The following is a 22,189-nucleotide window of genomic DNA, read 5'->3' on the forward strand; positions in this document are numbered from 1 at the left end:
GGCTTCAGATGTAGTCAGAAGGCCTTGGGAAACTGAACTAAATGGAACTGGGATATGATGTACAGATTAATATTGACAGGCTCTCACTGGTAGTTTTGGGATGGGGGCTTGTTCACATCCCAACTTTTAGCCTCTGCTTTTGAGGTGGGGGGAGATTATGTCTCATCATAATATATCATCAGCATTAAAATAAGATATATACATACAGTAGATATTCGAATATTTATTAAATTTAAGTGATTTATGATAATGAATAGTTCTCAGTGAAATAAGTTCTTTATTAGATATTATAATTATAAATTATAATAAATTAAATAAATTATAATCCATTCAAATGCTTAGCTGTATTCTCCTTAAATACCAACAGCTACATGGTAGAAGAGATACTCAGATACCTAAATATTTCAACTGCCCCATGCCCAGAATCTGTCTGGCTCTTCTAGTTTGTTGAATCTTATTGAACTGGAATTCATGAAGGTGCTTTTCTCTTCAGGTATAAGCTAAGCGTAGCATCTAGCACTAAGCAGATGACTTCATGCTGACTTCATTTTGTATTAGAAGATTAGGGCACCTTCTAGACCCACTGACCACTCAGGATGTGAGGATGAAGAAATTAATTAAAAGTTGGTGTTCCTGAAATCTTTACTCCTCACACTTCAGATAGAGCCCTAATATCCAGAGTATACAAAGAAATCAAAAAATTAGACAATAAGATAACAAATAACCCAATCAACAAATGGGCCAAGGACCTGAACAGACACTTCTCAGAGGAGGACATACAATCAATCAAGAAGTACATGAAAAAATGCTCACCATCTCTAGCAGTCAGAGAAATGCAAATCAAAACCACCCTAAGATACCATCTCACTCCAGTAAGATTGGCAGCCATTATGAAGTCAAACAACAACAAGTGCTGGCGAGGATGTGGGGAAAAGGGTACACTTGTACATTGCTGGTGGGACTGCAAATTGGTGCAGCCAATTTGGAAAGCAGTATGGAGATTTCTTGGAAAGCTGGGAATGGAACCACCATTTGACCCAGCTATTCCCCTTCTCGGTCTATTCCCTAATGACCTAAAAAGAGCATGCTACAGGGACACTGCTACATCGATGTTCATAGCAGCACAATTCACAATAGCAAGACTGTGGAACCAACCTAGATGCCCTTCAGTAGACGAATGGATAAAAAAAATGTGGCATTTATACACAATGGAGTATTACTCTGCATTAAAAAATGACAAAATCATAGAATTTACAGGGAAATGGATGGCATTAGAGCAGATTATGCTAAGTGAAGCTAGCCAATCCCTAAAAAAACAAATGCCAAATGTCTTCTTTGATATAAGGAGAGTAACTAAGAACAGAGTAGGGACGAAGAGCATGAGAAGAAGATTAACATTAAACTGGGATGAGAGGTGGGAGGGAAAGGGAGAGAGAAGGGAAATTGCATGGAAATGGAAGGAGACCCTCAGGGTTATACAAAATTACATACAAGAGGAAGTGAGGGGAAAGGGGAAAATAATACAAGGGGGAGAAATGAATGACAGTAGAGGGGGTAGAGAGAGAAGAGGGGAGGGGAGGGGAGGGGGGATAGTAGAGGATAGGAAAGGCAGCAGAACACAACAGACACTAGTATGCCAATATGTAAATCAATGGATGTATAACTGATGTGATTCTGCAGTCTGTATATGGGGTAAAAATGGGAGTTCATAACCCACTTGAATCAAAGTGTGAAATATGATATATCAAGAACTATGTAATGTTTTGAACAACCAACAATAAAAAATTAAAAAAAAAAGAAAGTTGGTGTTCCTACTGGATGATGCCCCAGAAAGTAGCCTCACTATGTCCTTGATCCCTGTTTTTTCCTTGGAAAGGGAAAGAAGAACTTGAATCGGTCCTGAGATCCTGAATTAGATTAGGTAGCCACCTTGCTGATTCTTTCACACTAGTTTTTCATTTGACTCCAAATATATCAGTGAAGAATCAAAGTACTACAGTTGCTTTCTTTTAGAATCCTGACTTTAGGTTTGTGAAGGTTAGTTCTTAGTCCCTTCTTTGTGTCACTTGGAAGCCGTAAGATCATTAGTTCAATTTTTCTTGGCATTAATTTTTTCCCCAATATTTAACCAACAAGCCACTGGTATGTATCAAAACAGTGCTTCATTCACTCATTCAGGTTTATTTCTGGAGCTCTGTTTTTGTTTGAGGCCCTGTACCACCCACTGGGTGTATGAGTAATGAATGGTATGGATGTGGAGATCTTCACATAGGAGCAAGAAGGGAGAATGGGATGAAATGAGATAGAAGAGATAGGGGAGGAGTGAGATTATGCAGGGCTTTGTAAGTTATAGTAGGAATTTGGATTATTCTAAAAGTAATGGGTGGCATTGGAAGACTTTGAATACCAGTCTAACATAACTCTGATTTATAAATTTTTTCATATTTTGGTTTTATTTATTTTTATGTTGTGTTGAGGATCAAATCCAGTGCCTTACACATGCTAGACAAGTACTCTACCGCTGAGCTACAACCCCAGGCCCCTGATTTATAATTTTTGAAGTACACTCTGGCTTGATTGGTAGAAAATAGATTGATGGGGACAAGAATGGCAGAAGGGGTCTGGTGTGTAGGCTGTTGTGTTAGTTTTTTATTACTCTGATCAAAATACCTGACAAAGGCAAGTAAGAGGAGGAAAAGTTTATTTTGAGCTTATAGTTTCAGAGATCTCAGTTCCTGGTTAGCTGACTTCATTACCCTGGGCCCAAGGTGAGGCAGCACATTGTTGCAAAAGGGTGTGGTGGAGGAAACCTGCACAGCTTATGACAGCTAGGAAGCAGAGAGAGCAAGGGAACCAGGGGAGAAGATGTATTCTACAAAGGCACACCCCAAGTGACCCACTTGCTTTAGCCATGTCTAATTTGCCTACAGTTACCAACCAGCAGTCCATCAAATTATTAATAACATCATTGCCTAAAAGTCCTGCCTTTGAACCTTGCTATATTGGGAGCAGTGCTTCCAACACATGAGACTTTAGGGGGACATTACCGATCAAAACCATAACAACTGTTGACAATTTCCACAGGAGGGATGGTATACTTTAGAGGATGGAAGGGGCAGTAGAGATGGCCAAGAGATAACTCCAATGCATACTTAAGGCCTTTTTCATTTATTAGATTTAGTGTGGGTCCAGGGAACCATATTTATTAGATTTATTCATGGTGTTGTTTTTGTTTGATCCCATAAAAATAATTAAGAGGACTTTTTTTTTTTTTTTTCTGGTGGACACAACATCTTTGTATGTGGTGCTGAGGATCGAACCCGGGCCGCACGCATGCCAGGCGAGCGTGCTACTGCTTGAGCCACATCCTCAGCCCCAGTTAAGAGGACTTTTAAAAGAATTTATTTCTGAGCCCTAAACTTGTAGGTGTAGGATGAAGCATAGGGAAAACTTTTCTCAAGAAATGCTATTATCGGGCTGGGAATATGGCTCAAGCGGTAGGGCGCTCGCCTGGCATGCGTGCGGCCCGGGTTCGATCCTCAGCACCACAGACAAACAAAGATGTTGTGTCCGCCGAAAAAGTAAAAATAAATAAATAAATTCTCTCTCTCTCTCTCTCTCTCCCCCTCTCCTCTCTCTTAAAAAAAATGCTATTATATTGTTTGTTGGACTCATATATACACTTAATGCAACTGCTATAATTGCATAATACAGAATTCAGAATAGTACCAACAATATAAAAATGTCCAAAGATTGTTCCACCTTTTTAGAATTAATAGTACACATTAATTGCATCCCCAGATATATTAGCAATCATTCTCAAAATCAGGTTTATAATACAATCATTTTACCTCTAAACATTTTTGTAGTGTCTCACATGGAAACTTTTGGGGCACACTGTACTTTTAAACCATAACACTTATTTGTTGAATCAGTCTTATTCTGCTTAAGATAGATTTCTTATCATCTAAGAAAACTTCAAGTCTTGAAATAAGATTGTTGCATCTCTTTATAATCCTGAAACTTATATAAAATCTAATCTCTTCACATTTTTTTCTTCTTTAATTGTAATCTTTTCTAGATAAAAGTGCTTTCTTGGATTCCAGCTAATACATCTTTGGTTTTATAATTTATTACGATTAATCTAAGCTCTTCATCACCTCTGAATTACCCTTGCCCTCTACTGTGCATCCCACTTTCAGGGATGGGGTGGAGCTACATGACCATCACAAAATTATCAGCATCCATTCTATCTGCAGGAGATGAAAAACTAATCAAAGGGTAGCACTCCTCCTTGAAAATTCCCTATAAAGTAGAACCACTGTGCCTTGATCACTGCCTGTGTTACTTCTCTAGGGATGAAGAGAAGGTCTTGAATTAACTCTTGCATTTGAGGAAGATTAGTACCATGAAAAGAATCATATCCCGATTTGTATAATATGAAGAAACTGGGTTTAAAAACCTAAAAGATTGGAGTTTTAAACCCCACTTGGGAGAACTCAAATTACTAACATACGGGATGAAAAAGGCAATATCACAACAGACGCTACAGAAATACAGAAGACAATTAGAAATTATTTTGAAAACCTATATTCCAATAAAATAGAAGATAGTGAAGACATCGATAAATTCCTTAAGTCATATGATTTGCCCAGACTGAGTCAGGAGGATACTCACAACTTAAACAGACCAATATCAATAGATGAAATAGAAGAAGCAATCAAAAGACTTCCAACCAAGAAAAGCCCAGGACCGGATGGGTATACAGCGGAGTTTTACAAAACCTTTAAGGAAGAATTAATACCAATACTTTTCAAGCTATTTCAGGAAATAGAAAAAGAGGGATCTCTGCAAAATTCATTCTATGAGGCCAACATCACCCTGATTCCGAAACCAGACAAAGACACCTCAAAGAAAGAAAACTACAGACCAATATCTCTGATGAACCTAGATGCAAAAATCCTCAATAAAATTCTGGCGAATCGGATACAAAGGCACATCAAAAAAATTGTGCACCATGATCAAGTAGGATTCATCCCTGGGATGCAAGGATGGTTCAATATACGGAAATCAATAAATGTTATTCACCACATAAGTAGACTTAAAGATAAGAACCATATGATCATCTCAATAGACGCAGAAAAAGCATTCGACAAAGTACAGCATCCCTTTATGTTCAAAACATTAGAAAAACTAGGGATAACAGGAACTTACCTCGACATTGTAAAAGCTATCTGTGCTAAGCCTCAGGCTAGCATCATTCTGAATGGAGAAAAATTGAAGGCATTCCCCCTAAAATCTGGAACAAGACAGGGATGCCCTCTATCACCACTTCTATTCAATATAGTTCTCGAAACACTGGCCAGAGCAACTAGACAGACGAAAGAAATTAAAGGCATAAAAATAGGAAAGGAAGAACTTAAATTATCACTATTTGCGGATGACATGATTCTATACCTAGAAGACCCAAAAGGGTCTACAAAAAAACTACTAGAACTAATAAATGAACTCAGCAAAGTGGCAGGATATAAAATCAACACATATAAATCAAAGGCATTTCTGTATATCAGTGACAAAACTTCTGAAACGGAAATGAGGAAAAACATTCCATTCACAATATCCTCAAAAAAAAAAAATAAAATACTTGGGAATCAACCTAACAAAAGAGGTGAAGGATTTATACAATGAAAACTACAAAACTCTAAAAAGAGAAGTAGAAGAAGATCTTAGAAGATGGAAAAATATACCTTGTTCATGGATAGGCAGAACTAACATCATCAAAATGGCGATATTACCAAAAGTTCTCTATAGGTTTAATGCAATGCCAATCAAAATCCCAATGGCATTTCTTGTAGAAATAGAGAAAGCAATCATGAAATTCATATGGAAAAATAAAAGACCCAGAATAGCAAAAGCAATTCTAAGCAGGAAGTGTGAATCAGGTGGTATAGCGATACCGGATTTAAAACTATATTACAGAGCAATAGTAACAAAAACAGCATGGTACTGGTACCAAAACAGGCGGGTGGACCAATGGTACAGAATAGAGGACACAGAGACTAATCCACAAAGCTACAACTATCTTATATTTGATAAGGAGCTAAAAGCATGCAATGGAGGAAGGATAGCATCTTCAACAAATGGTGTTGGGAAAACTGGAAATCCATATGCAACAAAATGAAACTGAATCCCCTCCTCTCGCCATGCACAAAAGTTAACTCAAAGTGGATCAAGGAGCTAGATATCAAATCAGAGACTCTGCGTCTGATGGAAGAAAAAGTTGGCTCCGATCTACATATTGTGGGGTCGGGTTCCAAATTCCTTAATAGGACACCCATAGCACAAAAGTTAATAACAAGAATCAACAAATGGGACTTACTTAAACTGAAAAGTTTTTTCTCAGTAAGAGAAACAATATGAGAGGTAAATAGGGAGCCTACATCATGGGAACAAATTTTTACTCCTCACACTTCAGATAGAGCCCTAATATCCAGAGTATACAAAGAACTCAAAAAATTAAACAATAAGAAAACAAATAACCCAATCAACAAATGGGCCAAAGACCTGAACAGACACTTCTCAGAGGAGGACATACAATCAATCAACAAGTACATGAAAAAATGCTCACCATCACTAGCAGTCAGAGAAATGCAAATCAAAACCACCCTAAGATACCATCTCACTCCAGTAAGATTGGCAGCCATTATGAAGTCAAACAACAACAAGTGCTGATGAGGATGTGGGGAAAAGGGTACTCTTGTACATTGCTGGTGGGACTGCAAACTGGTGCGGCCAATTTGGAAAGCAGTATGGAGATTTCTTGGAAAGCTGGGAATGGAACCACCATTTGACCCAGCTATTGCCCTTCTCGGACTAATCCCTGAAGACCTTAAAAGAGCATACTACAGGGATACTGCTACATCGATGTTCATAGCAGCACAATTCACAATTGCTAGACTGTGGAACCAACCTAGATGCCCTTCAATAGATGAATGGATAAAAAAAAAATGTGGCATTTATACACAATGGAGTATTATACAGCACTAAAAAATGACAAAATCATGGAATTGGCAGGGAAATGGACGGCACTAGAGCAGATTATGCTTAGTGAAGCTAGCCAATCCCTAAAAAACAAATACCAAATGTCTTCTTTGATATAATGAGAGCAACTAAGAACAAAGTAGGGAGGAAGAGCAGGAAGAAAAGATTAACATTAAACAGATACATGAGGTGGGAGGGAAAGGGAGAGAAAAGGGAAATTGCATGGTATTGGAGGGAGACCCGCATGGTTATACAAAATTACATATAAGAGGTTGTGAGGGGAATGGGAAAATAAACAAGGAGATAAATGAATTACAGTAGATGGGGTAGAGAGAGAAGATGGGAGGGGAGGGGAGGGGAGATAGTAGAGGATAGGAAAGGTAGCAGAATACAACAGTTACTAATAGGGCATTATGTAAAAATGTGGATGTGTAACCGATGTGATTCTGCAATCTGTATTTGGGGTAAAATTGGGAGTTCAAAACCCACTTGAATCAAATGTATGAAATATGATATGTCAAGAGCTTTGTAATGTTTTGAACAACCAATAAAAAAAACAAAAAGAAAAAAAAACCCACTTGGGCAGTGCTGGAATGCTCAGTGGTAGAACACTTTTTATGCATAGGGCCCTGAGTCTGATTTCTGGCATGCCCCCCACTCCCCTTACCATTTTGCCATGGGCTAGCGATTTGATTTTTTTCTTTCTTTCTTTTTTTTTTTTTTTAAATGAAGTCAGTCTTATTTTAGCCACCTATTAAGTGGAGATAATAATGCCTCTCAAGGCTACGATGAGGATCCCAGATGATACATAGTTTTTAGTTTAACCTCAGTAAATTTGGCTGTTTTTAATTGTCTATTCCCTCTTTAACTCCTTGGTTATGAATACCCCAAACCTCAACTATGAATGTGAACTATGTCTAGAGACAGAGTCTCTAGATTTAGAAGCATAGTATTTATAAACAATAACTCCAAGAAGAATTAATGAGCCAGGTATGGTGGGGCAATCTTATAATCTCAGCAACTCAGGAGGTAGATGCAGGAGGATCTCAAGTTTGAGGTTAACCTTGCAACTTATCAAGAACACTGTTAAGAAAATGAATAAAAGCCCCCTCTGAAACAATCCAGGCATAGAGTAAGATGAAAATGTTCATGAAATACATATCTGATAAAGGGTTTGTATCCAGAATATATAAAAAATTCTATAAATTAGACAGCCTAATATTAAAATAGTTTCAAAAACTAACCATACACTTACCTGATTAATTAATTCTATTCTTAAGTATTTCTCAAGAGAAATGGAAATATATGCCCAAAGACTTACATGTGAATGATCACAGCAGCATTATTTGTCAAAGCCTCAAATTGGAAACAATTTAAATATCAATTGGTGAATAAATAAAATGTAGTAAATCCATATAATGGAATTTGGGGTTGGTGCAATAAAAATATTCAAAAAACTGAATTGTGGTGTTGATTGTACAACTGTATAAACTCATTAAAACTCAATGAACTATATAGTCTTAAAATGGATGAATTTTATAGCATGCAGGCTATACTTTAATAAAGTTGTTATAGTTCTTGGGTTTTGACATAGCTACTCAATTTTTGCTTCATTTCACCCCCAAAAGATGATATGTTCCCTTGTCCTGTAACAGTATTTCTCAAGCTTTCAGATGCATTAAGAATCATCTGAGGCCAGAAGCTGCATTAAAAAATGACAAAATCATAGAATTTACAGGGAAATGGATGGCATTAGAGCAGATTATGCTAAGTGAAGCTAGCCAATCCCTAAAAAACAAATGCCAAATGTCTTCTTTGATATAAGGAGAGTAACTAAGAACAGAGTAGGGTCGAAGAGCATGAGAAGAAGATTAATATTAAACAGGGATGAGAGGTGGGAGGGAAAGGGAGAGAGAAGGGAAATTGCATGGAAATGGAAGGAGACCCTCAGAGTTATACAAAAGTACATACAAGAGGAAGTGAGGGGAAAGGGAAAAATAATACAAGGGGGACAAATGAATGTCAGTAGAGGGGGGCAAAGAGAGAAGAGGGGAGGGGAAGGGAGGGGAGGGGGGCTAGTAGAGGATAGGAAAGGCAGCAGAACACAACAGACACTAGTATGGCAATATGTAAATCAATGGATGTGTAACTGATGTAATTCTGCAATCTGTATATGGGGTAAAAATGGGCGCTCATAACCCACTTGAATCAAAGTGTGAAATATGATATATCAAGAACTATGTAATGTTTTGAACAGCCAACAATAAATTAAAAAAAAAAAAAAAGAATCATCTGAGGCCAGAAGCTGTGGCAACATGCCTGTAATCCCAGAGGCTTGGGAGGATCCTGAGTTCAAAGCCAGCGTCAGCAACAGTGAGGTGCTAAGCAACTCAGTGAGACCCTATCTCTAAATAAAATACAAAACAAGGGTAGGAATATGGCTCAGTGGTCAAATGCCGCTGAGTTCAATTCCTGGTACCCCCCAATAAGAATAACCTGAGGATATTATTCAAATGCAAATTAGGATTCAGTAAGTTTGTGCGGGGCTTTAGATTTTTCCATTTTTAGCAGGCTCTAAGGTGATGTCATTTCTGCTAGTTCTCAGACCAGCAGAAGAAGGCATTAGAACTTGTTCATAACCCACTCTGAACATTAGAATCTCCTGTGGAACTTTAAAAATAAATTGGGTGCAGCCGGGCACAATAGTGCAACCCTGAATCCTAGTGTCTGAGGAAGCTGAGTCAGAAGAATTGTTGGTTTGCGGCCAGCCTGGGCATCTTACTGAGACTTTAAAAAAGTGGGGGAGGCTGGTATTGGAGCTCAGTGATGGAGCACCCTGGGTTCAATCCCTAGTACCATAAATAAATAAGTAAGCAAACAAATAAATAATACATTAATAAATAAAAGATTTTTAAAAAATGGGTACAAATCTCCACCCAGAAATTAAGTCATAAAATTCCTCAGGTAATTCTAATGTACAACTAGTTGAAAATCTTAACAAAATGGGATTCCTTCAACCATAATCAATCAGTAATAAACTTTCACTTATCTCCCTTACTTCCATTCCACAGTTTAGCTCATGATGTAGAGCTCCCAAATTATGATTTGAATCTTTTTAACCAGGAGAATAAGCAATCATGGTTTAATTCCTCTGGTTTTGAATTATTCTCTTATATATGTCAACTCCTTAGTCCTGCCTGAGAATCAGAATACAGAAGAAAGGGAATAGGGGGAGTAATGACAATTGCTAAAATCTATTGAGCGATAGCAATGTACCATATACTGTTCAAAAAATTTTACATGCATACTTTGTGAAGCAGGTACTGTTATTTTCTTTTTATAAAATATAGAGGAATAAAATTATGTGTTCAAAATCACACAGATGGTAAGTGGTCCATCCTGAATTAAAAACTAGGCATTCAGACAGCAGGGTCCCAGGGAGGCTGAAATCGATCAATACTTGCCTCGTGCAATCTACATTTGTGTTTCTGTCAGAGCTTTTGCTCCAGAGCCCTAAATGCTATATTCTTTGTAGTGGAACTGGATACTTTCCAAAATTTCAGGGACCTTTTTTGTCAGTTTTCTACTATATACCTGAGCCTACTAAGAGTGTTTCTACTCTTAGTAAGTCTAAGGATTTACTTGTGCCTTGCCTTTTCAGGGCTTTTTTGATATTGCAGGATCCTCTGTGTTGTCTTATTCTGACTGCTTGAGCTAAAAGAGAAAGATCTTAATATTCTTTTTTTTTTTCTCTCTGAAAGCCCTGGCTCCTTGGAACTAAGTTTTAAATCAGTTGCGTTCTGAATTCTTATCTGAGTTCCCCCTCCCCTACTTGAAGACAGATATAGAAGAGACTTGATGTTAGACTGAGATTTAGCAGAGTATTTAACCAACTGACCATGTACTTAACCTCTGGTATCCTTTTTTGTTTTTAATAAGATACTGAATTTGATTGAGGCTTACAGCAATTTTCATGCTTTAAATATCCTTTGTTAATATAATGTCTTTAGAAAGCTGCATGTCAGGAAAGTCCATTTTTAATTTATCAATAGCACCCTTAGTCTTAATATGCTTAAGCATACTTTGCTTTTGAGGGCAGAATTAATCTTTTATCAGACTTGCAATGGATGCTGTTGGTTTCATTATTTTAGGAAAATGGTCTTGTGATTTTTTTTAGAATGAATGCTCTTCACATACTTCTATTTTCCAATGTCTGTTTAGCATAAAAAGGATAATAAAAGTCATCTACACTAAAGCTAATGCAAAAGAAAGGTAAGCTGCTGCTATTTGAAAAACCAACAAGAGCTTTTTTTAACTTGTTGATTTCATTTTGACTGTATGGAAAGTGAATCTGAAGTTAAGCATATGATAGAAAATATTTGGACTTTCTTTTACAAGTTATACCTTTGTGAAACCATGAAGAAAATTTTAGCACAATTACAAAAAGGTAATTTTATACATGGAAATATTTCAGAGGTAGGGGAGAAAAAAAACAAATTTCATTCTGCCTTTCATTTAAAGAATGTGCAGTTAGAAATGCCAAATGTTATCAGTGTAAATTCTTTGTAGCACTGGGGCCTCACACTTTTAAATGCCCAAGAGCCACTTTGGGGCTTGTTAAAAATGCAGATCCTCGAGCTCCATCCCTTTTACCTCTTGAGTTTTTAATAAACTCCTTAAAGGATTATAATATGCATTGTATTAGGGTTCTCCAGAGAAGGAAAACTGTTAGGTGATTATTTTTCTACCAAGAGATTATTATAGGGAATAAACTTACATGATTACAAAGAATGAGAAATCCTAAGATCTGCAGTTGACCATCTAAAGACCCAAGAGAACCAATATTTTTATGCCAATCCAAGTCTGAGTCTGAAGGCAGAAGAAGAACAGTATCCCAGATGGAGGATTATAAGGCAAGACTGTGCAAATTATTGCGTACTTGAATTTTTTATTCCATTCAGGCCTTCAATAGATGAATGAGGCCCATATACATTGGGAAAGACAATCTGTTTTACTTATTCTAATGGTTCAATTGTTTGTCTTATCCAGAAACATTCTATACACCTCAAAAAATGTTTAATTAAATATCTGGATAACCTGTAGCATGCTCAAGTTGGCATATAAAATTAACCATGAGATGCATCAAAGCTAAGAGCCACCGATGTGAAAATGTGCACCCTTGTCCCTATTTGAGAAAAGATTTCAGAGTATGGTGTGATGGTGTGCACTTATAGTCCTAGCTACTCGGGAGGCTGAGGCAGAAATGTTGCTTGAGCCCAGGAATTTGAGGCCAGCCTGGGCAACATAGTGAGATCCTGTTTGGAAAAAAAAATCATAAAACACACCAGCTATATCAGAATAAATAAAACTAATAGGATGATACTATTAAAAATCAATATATTAAAAACAATACAAATATACCTCTGTCTAAAAGCAAATAAAAGGAGCAGAAATTAAAAGTATGATAGAATTTATGGAGAAAGAGTAATAAAAAAAATTCATTCATTTAAGTATTCATTTTCTCCCCACCAAATGCCAAGGACTGTTCTAGGTTCTAATGGAGTTTGAGTGGGACTGAGTGATTGATCACCCTGGTTAGGATTGTCAACTGTCCCAGAGCCTGAACTCAGGAGTTTTTGGGGTACTGGGACTTTTGGTGCTAAGACTGAAATTGTACAAAGTCAACCAGAATGATTGGTTCCTCTAGTGAAGGGAGGATATGATAATAAGTTATTCTGATGGGGAAGACAGACAACAATCTAATAAGTGAGCAATTGTGTGACATAATGAGGTAGTGATGGGTGTTATGAAGAAAAAACACCACAAGAAAGTAACTAGGGGAAGTTATTTGGTGTTATCTTAGTTGGCAGTCAGCAAGAATCTCAGGAAGTGACAGTGAAGCTAAGGCAGAAATGAATTGAAGCAGTGAGCCATGTGACCAACTAGAGGGTATGCATTTACGGCAAAGGATAAATATAAAGACCTTGAGGCAGAGAAACATGGTGTGCTGGAGGAAGTCTTTGAGACCATTTTGGATGGAGTAAATGAGAGAAATGGAGGTCTGGAGGAAAATGAAAGAAACTGAAGTCCGTTTAGGGTCAAATTAGCAAGAGCATAGGTGGGGCATGGCAAGGAATCTTGAGTTATAAATAAGAAATAATCAAAGTTTGAACAGCAAAGAAATATTAGTTAGATCTTGTAGCTGCTGTATAAAGAATAAACAGTAGAGGAGCAAGGAATCAATTGTATTAGGAGGCTCTTTCCGAACTTCAGGTGTATGATACTAACAGTGGATTTAGAAGGTAGTGGTGGCAGAGGTGAGAAATGAGTTTAGATGTAGAATTTATTTGGAAGAACTGAAAACATTTTCTAGTTTGCTGGATGGTATTTTGAATGGAAAAAAGTTTTGAATTTCTGGTTGAAAAGTGATGCTATTCATTGAACTGGGTAACCCTGGGGAAAAGCAGGCTTGTTTGGAATATAAAATGTCTCTTTTGGATATGTTAAGTTTGAGATGCCTATAGACATACAAAGGGAGTGCATAAGCAATTGAATATAGAAGTTTGAAGTAGAGGGCAGAGATCTGGACTGGAGACTGGAATTTGAGGCCCATTAATACATAGTAATATTTAGTGTCATGAGATAAGATTAGACTAGTTAGGGAATGAAGTAAGACAGAAACAAAAGAAGTGAGCTGAGGATTGAGATGAGCAAGAGGGAATGAGAGAGGGAGATAAAGAGAGGAAGAGACAGAGGAGGCCAGCAACAGGGAGGAAGAAGCAGAGGTGACTGCCAATATCTCTTTGAGGTGTTTTCTATGAAGACATAAAAAACATGGGTGATAGGTATAAGGGGATTTGGGATAAGGAAGGATTTAAAAAAAAAGGCACAGCACATATTGCAGCATGTTTGTATGTAGATTCAACTGCTTCATTGGTAAAAGAAGTAGTAATGATGCAAGGTGAAGCACAGGGAAATTATAGGAGGGTGTAATGCTTTAGTTCACTATAATATCACTTTCAATAATTTTTTTCTCATCTCTTCCTTAGGTGACAGACCAGTCAGTGAAAGCATTTGCTGAGCACTGTCCTGAACTTCAGTATGTTGGCTTCATGGGTTGTTCAGTAACCTCTAAAGGAGTAATTCACTTAACCAAGGTAGGTGCCATGGCTACATCTCCCTGTTGTTTCTGTGTTTCATTAAGGTAATGGGCCCCAGCATTGCTGGTTTAGTTTAGTTTTTGTTTTTATTTATTTTTGAGATGGAATCTCACTGTGCTGCCCAGACCGTTCCTGAATTCATGGGTTCAAGTGATTCTTCAGCTTCCTAAGTAGCTGAGACTATAGGCATGTGCCACTGCACTTGGCTCTCTAGCAGTGTTAAATGTACTTGAATGAGGAATAGTTAGACCACTAAAAATGTATTAGTATTTGATAAAGTTAAAACTAGTTAAAAAAAAAAAAACAGTGCCAAAACTTGTCTTTTCTGAAATGGAATACTCAATTTAAACAAGAAACTTATGTTTTTGCTTTTTCATTGTTAAAAATTTTGAAATTAAGCATTAAATATACTGATATGTGTAGCAAGAATCATTTAAGTGTTAACTTAATACATTGTATTTGGAAGATATATTGAGTTTTTGTGGCTCACATATCACTAGGTCCTATGAGCATTTGGTTTTAAAAAGTGAATATAGCCAGTGCTTATGATTAAGCTGAGTATGTAAGGTGAAGAGAGGTGAATGTATGTCAAAAATTTATCTGATAACTCAGAGTTCACTTATATACCAAATATGAGATCTCATATTTTAGCAGTGACGAAAATGCTGGTTCTTGTATAATCTCTCACTGATGACTTCTCTCTACTGCTTTCAAAGCTGTAAGATAATTAGGAGCTAATTCTTACATTCATGTAATAGAAAAACTGGCTTTATAAAATTTAGCTGCATGTTCTCTAAATTTTATCATTTATTTCATTGCTTGTAATTATATCACATATAGTACTTAGGAGAATGAGTCTTGCCTTTTCTACTTCATAGCTAAGTAAAACTTTTCATTCAAACTTCCTCCATTCTATAACAATTAGAAAACTGCTATTGTGGCAGCACAATGCTGAAACAAACCAAATGATATCCCAGATCTCTTTGGGCTTGATCTCTTCTGTCCTCTTCAGTATTACAGTTTAGCAGGTAATAATGTCTTTCTTTCTTTTCGGGTAAAAGAACAAATGTTTATAAGTTACTTTGGACTGTGGTTGAGGGGGACAGTGAATAGAAGCCTGGGCATCATTGTGAGCTTCAGTTTAATTCTGGGTGCTGCCACTTATTAGCTAAGTGGGAAAATTATTTTTTAGGGTATTGAATAAAGCAGTTTATAGCAGTATACAGCAGGTGCCTGACTCAGTCTTAAGACCACAGAAAATCTATGTAAACTTTGATTTAAAAAAATCTAATCAGGGGCTGGGGTTGTGGCTCAGTGGTAGAGCATTTGCCTAGCATGTGTGAGGCACGGGGTTCAATTCTCAGCATCACATGTAAATAAATGAATAAAATAAAGGTCCATAAACAACAAAAAATATACAAATATTAAAAAAATCTAATCGCCTTTCCAGTGTAATATATCTAAAAGAGAGCCTGTGGTTGTACTGTGTCATAAATGACTGATCAGATTTAATTGTTATTTTGAGGATCAGAGCCTACAATTAGAGGAAAGGATAGGACTGTTATTCTCAATTATTGTTCTATCAGAACATCTTAGTGTAACCAAGACCTTATGTAACCATAATTGTTTACTCATTTCCTGTAACCTTGGCCTGAACATCTTGGTAGGTGAATGTTTTTCTAGTCCCATCCAATGCTGTTTATAGTGTAGAGTAGAAATGCATTGGATGAACAGATTGTGTACAAGTGTTGTAATGACCATATGTGGGATTTTTATGATCACTCAAAATTGTATTCATTAAATACAAAACAAGACTTATTAGATCAGTAAGTGCTTCTCTGAGCATTTTGAGATGGCCAGAAATTATGGTTCACTGGTACTTAAAAGATAGAGTTAGTCTCTGTGACAGAACAGCAGCGAGAGCAAATGTCTGGGTTGGAAAGCTCAATTTGCTGAGAAGGTTCTTCTGAAGATTACAGGCAAGGGTTGCAAGTTTGGCCTGCCAGCAATCAGAATCTAGTGGACTCATATTAAAGCTAGTACACAAAGTTCTGAAAAAATTTTTTTCCTGAACAAGTCTTTGTTTTGATGAGAAGACTTGTTTGTGGTATATTGCTTAGTTTCCTGGATTCACATAAAAGAGAGGTGGCATTTTAATCATTCATAGGTTTTACAAAGCTATTTTAATTGTTTTCTCTCTTGCAAACCAAGGAGAAAATGCTGGTTTTAATAAACCTAAAAGCTTTTTTAAAAAATATTTAAATTCTGGTAATGTTGTAACGATTACTAATATATTCACACAATATTTGTAAATATATAAATTCCCCTAAAAATTGTTTTCCTATTATCATCATAGTATGTAACTTTTAAATAAATGATTAGAGATATGTAAAATACTGAGTATTGAGAGCTATCACCCTAAATGTGTTTACTTTTTACATGATATAGGAAGTCTGTCTAATATATGACTTTATTGTTGATGGCTTTCTAAATTTGCAAATATAGGCAAGTGGTATAAAATCTCTGTGCCTTTATTGCCTGGCATCTATGAAACCATGGGCATGGATTAAATAATTTGACCTTTAGACCTAGAGTTTCTTGTTTCCAAAAGAATCTATGAATTTAGGAGTCATTGTGCTGGAAGGGACAGTTAGGGTCTCTCACTGAAGCGAAGAAATGTCAAAAGTCTTTAATAAGCTGGAAAGAGAAACTGGGGATTTGTGACAGTTTAGGACCAAAGACAATGGATGGAATAATATTAATATCTACTAATGTAGTTACTCCGAATTTCACTTTGATATTCTCAGTCTTCTCTGGACCCTTATTATAATACTTAATATTTGTTATGACACACCGTTGCTATTAGGTAGATTCTGTTAATGTCGAACAGTAATGGAGTTGGAGTCCTTCTTCCTAAACTGCTGTAACTGTGTAAATGAGAGTCTAGAAATAACTCAGATTGAAGAGTTGCTGGTCAAAGGTTACAGTTTATTCAGTTAGGAGGAATACATCTAAGAGATCTATTGTATATCATGGTGACTACAGTTAAGAATATATTGTGGGCTGGGGATGTTGCTCAAGCAGTAGCGCGCTCGCTTGGCATGCGCCAGCTGCTGGGTTCAATCCTCAGCACCACATAAAAATAAAATAAAGATGTTGTGTCCACTGAAAACTAAAAAATAAGTATTGAAAAATTCTCTCTCTCTCTTTAAAAAAAAAAGAATATATTGTATGTTTGTAAATTGCTGAGAGTAGATATAAAATGTATATGTGAGATAATGTGTATGTCAATTAGTTGGATTTAGCCTTTTTATAATGTATCCTATATTAAAACATCATATGTACCATCAGTATATATGATTTTCATTTATTAATTAAAAATATTAAAGAAAAATTTTGAAGAAACATAAAATAGCAGTTATTTCTATATGCTAGCAATGAAACATATGAAAATAAAATTAAAAGAACAATTCCATTTACATTATCATCCAAAAGAATAAAATGCTTAAGAGTAAGTTTAATAAGTATGTTTAAAACTTCAAAAAGAGACTAAACATCTCAGTGACCTTTTTTTTTTTTTTTTTTTTTAAATGGAAAAGCTGCTCATAATGTTACTATTACATTGGAAGGGATACTAAAAGCCAAAGCAATCTCAAAAAAGGTAACATTGGAAGACTCAGAATTTCAAAACTTACCACAGAGCTACATGAATCACAACAATATGGTACTGATAGGTATAAAATAGTGTTGGGACAACTGGATATCACATATGAAGAGTGAAGTTAATTTCTACTCATATATAAAAATTTTAACTTAAAGAATCAGGGCCTTAAATGTAAGAGCTAAAATTATAAAACTCTTAGAAAACACCACGGCAAGTCTTCATGACCTTGGGCTCAGCAATAGATTCTTAGCTATGACCCCCAAAGCATGAACAAGACAAGAAAAAATACATTAAACTTCATTATAATTAAAAACTTTTATGCAGCAAAGGATACTGAAAAGAACATGAAGAAACAATCTACAAAAATTTGCAAATCATATACCTGTTAAATGTCCAAAATATATGAAGAACTCATATTACAACAACAAAAAGAGAAATAACTCAGTTAAAAAATGGGCAGCAGACTTGAGTAGATATTTCTCTAAAGAAGACATATATGACTGGTAGCATGTGAAAAGCTGCTCAGCATTATTAGTCATGAGCATAACTAGAAAATGCAAATCAAAGCCACAATGAAATACCACTATCACACCTATTAGGATGGTTATAATCAAAGGATGGACAACAGTAAGTGTTGCCAAAGATGTGGAGTAACTGGACCTCTGTCTATTGCTGGTAAGGATGTAAAGTGGTACAGCTGCTGTGGAAAACAGTTTTGTAGTTCCTCAAAAAGTTATAGAATTGCTGCACGACCCAGCAATTCCAATCCTAAGCATAACACCAAAAGAATTAATAGGTTTCAAAAACTTGGACACAAATGTTCATAACAGCATTATTCACAATGGCTAAAATGTGGAAACAAGCTGAATGCCTGTCATCTGATGAATGGATAAGCAATGTGTATGTCCATACATAATATTATTCAGCCACAAAAAGAAAAAATGTTCTTTCCATGTATGTATAATAGATGAAAATACACTCTACTGTCATGTATATCTAAAAAGAAAAAGTAAAAAATTTAAAAAATTAGAAAAAGAAATCTGATCCATACTGCAACATGGGTGAACTTTGAAGGTATTCTGTTAAGAAAAGAAAGCCAGTTACAAAGACCATTTTTCTATGATTTGATTTATATGAAATGTGTAGAATAGGCATGTGTCTAAAGTGTTTCTTTTTGGTTTGATAAAAATGTTCATGCAGTACGGCAATAGCAGCTCAATTCACAATGGGTAAACTATGGAACCAACCTAGGTGTCCTTCAAGGGATAAAGAAAATGTGGTGTGTGTGTGTGTGTGTGTGTGTGTGTATTTTTCAATGGAATATCACTCAGCTTTAAAGAATAATGAAATTATGGCATTTGCCAGTAAATGGATGCAATTGGAAAATGCCATGCTAAGTGAAATAAGCCAATCCCAAAAAACCAAAGGCTGAACATTTTCTCTAATATGCAAATTCTAATTCACAATAAGTGGAGGATACTAGAGAAGAATAGAGTTACCTTAAATTAGGTAGAGAGGAGTAAAGGAGGGGAGGGAAAGTGGGGATAGGAAGGATAGTAGAATGAAACAGACATTATTACTTTATGTATATATATATAATTAACATGACCAATGTGATTCTGCAACATTTACAGTTAGGAAAATGAGAAATTATACTGTTGTAGGGACAAATGAGACAAGGCACCAAAGATAGCAGGAAACAGTTTTATTTGGCTGCAGCCAGGTTCAGAGGACACAGCTTTTGCTGTAATCAATTAATCCCCTGAACCCTGATTTCAGGTAGTTTCAGAACTTTTATACCCAACATGTAAGAGGAGAGGCTCAGAAGTTCACAGTCTGCAGAAGTTCACATAAAAGCAGCTTTTTCTTTCACTGTTTTGGGCAAGTTAACCCTTCAAGAACAATACCTGAGAAAGGGAGAGCCTCTTCTCCCCTTTCTTCCCTCCCCCTGCCAGCTATTACCATAGAGCCCAATTGGTAACTTCTCTTATCTTAAAAAATGTAGATATCTCTGTGAAGCCCCAGCTCAAGGCCAGAGACCTTGCTTACACATTTCTACAAACTACTATACTGGATACTTGTTTGTGAAAAACTAGTAAGGGGATATTCAATACCTGGAGTACTGATTTCTTCCTGGCCAGGGCAACACGAAAATTGGAAGTTTATCTACATTGAATTCTTTTGTAGAGACTCTTTTGCTGACAGTCCTAAAATCAGCCATGGTGAAGATGTATAGAGAAGCCAGTTAAGACTTTTCTACTGAGAAAGGGGGTGCCACTACAATACACTATATATTATATATCAAAGTGAATAAATGCATTCTACTGTCATATATAACTAACTAAAACAAAAAAAAAATTTAAAGCTCTGAAATTTTGAATTGATAATAGTTGTACTCTTCAGTTATTATACTAAAAACCACTGAACTGTACATTTTAAAAGGATGATTTTTATGGGAAGTAAATTTTACCTCTACAGAAAAAAATTCTGTAAGAACAGAGAAGAAAACTTTCATGATCTTGGATTATGCAAAGATTTATTGGATAGTATAGCCAAAGTATAATGCAAACAAATAACTTAATAACAAATTAATAAATTACATATGGCTCTGTTTTTAATTACCCATTTACCTGAAATTTGTAGATTTAGAGTACCGGAACATTTTAAGCAATACCACAGAAAGACAAGCCACTGAATCCAGATTTGTCTAAGGCAATGAAGAAACACCAAGGAAAAAAATGGAGGAATTATGATAGAAAGCACTTAAGACAAAACAACAAAATGTAATAAGATTTTTTGTGGATCCTGACTGAAGCAAAGAAACATTAAAAATGTATCTTTGGGACTTTTGAGAAAGCTTGAATATGAACCAGGCATTGGATGATCTTAAGGGATTATTTGTTAACTTTGTTGCAGATGATAGTGGCATGTTTGTTAGATTCTAAAAACTTCAACAGTAAGAGATACTCCTTGAGTATTTATTAGAGAAATGGTACAATATTAGGGATTTGGTCAAAAGGGGATAAAAAGAGGAAACAGGAAAACGTGGGTAGGCCAAGAAAGGAAACAAAAATGGTAAAATATTGATATTTGAGTTGGGTTATAGAACCTGGGAGATCATTATACTATTCTCAATAATTTATTTACATTTGAAAGTTTCTATAATAATTAAATAAATTTTAAGGGATCAGAAAGTTTATTAATGCTTATTATATGATATTTTAAAAAATTAATGTTTGTCGTAAGTTAGAGGTAGATATGTATTTCCTTTTTACACTGTTGATGTATTTTAAAGTTGCAAGTATTTATTTATTACTAATATTAATTCTGGTGCTACATTAGATCTTATTGCTTCAGTTATTCAGTTTATAAATGTTAATTGAATTCTTGAGATATATTGAGAATAGGTCTAGTTTTGTTCATTTTAAAGAACAGTTTCTTAGGAAAATAATCAACAGCTGAATAAAACACTCAAACTTCTGATATTTCCTTGGACCATAATACATTTAAAGAACTTAAAAAAACATTTATTTTAAAAGTGCTTGTGGTTGGAAATATGAAATGTTTTAAAAGAAAAACAAAATTGATTTTTTCAGTCAATTTAACATAAGTAACTGAAAGAATGATCATTCATGCAGTTAACTCAATTTTCGTCTTCCTTTTCTTACAAGAGTCTAGAAATGAAATATGAACTTTTTTGCCTTCTAAATTTTTGAACAACTGGTCAGTCAGAATATCTTATTCTAATAGAAGAACATACTATTTTACTACTTAAGGATGGGATTACTATTTAGTCTTTGATTATGACTTCATTCATGTTCAATAAATTGTGGCTGCTTGAGTAAGTCTCAGATGTGGAAAATACATTTTAAAATTTATTCAACTCTGAAATATTCCCTAATGAAGTGACTCAGTGGATATTATTAAATGGTGTTTGTTAGATTACTGTGTTTTTAGTTGTTCTTAACCTTTCACCAATAAAGAGTTGAGAAAGAAATTGATTATTGAGAATATAAGTGATGATTATTTAGGCCTGATATGACTCCTTTTTTGATTTTTTTCTTAGAAGTTTACAAAGGCTGCAAACTATTTACTGCTTTTAACAAAGCTGATGGTATGACACCTAATTATATTAAGTTGGGCAAATTACCTAATTCCACTGCTTTGGTTTCCTTACTTGTAAAATGAGGATAATAATAGCATTTACCTATCCCTGGTTTTATAAGGAAGAATGCATGGCATACATCTAAATAGGAAGTTGGAAATTAAAGTTATAAATAAATTAATGAGAAAAGTATTTATTAGATGTACAAAATTTTCTTAT

At 35.5% G+C, this 22,189-nt stretch overlaps 1 protein-coding gene across 1 annotated transcript in view; it reads left to right on the forward strand.

Moving 5' to 3' along the window:
- Positions 1–22,189, forward strand: part of Fbxl17 (F-box and leucine rich repeat protein 17) — a 529,863-nt gene that overhangs the window by 167,876 nt on the left and 339,798 nt on the right. The window contains exon 5 of the mRNA XM_027927783.2: positions 14,091–14,198. Coding sequence (XP_027783584.1) covers positions 14,091–14,198 — 108 coding nt within the window. The remainder of the gene's footprint in view (positions 1–14,090; positions 14,199–22,189) is intronic.

The sequence above is a fragment of the Marmota flaviventris genome, chromosome 5 (genome assembly GCF_047511675.1).
Source record: "Marmota flaviventris isolate mMarFla1 chromosome 5, mMarFla1.hap1, whole genome shotgun sequence".
NCBI lineage: Eukaryota > Metazoa > Chordata > Mammalia > Rodentia > Sciuridae > Marmota > Marmota flaviventris.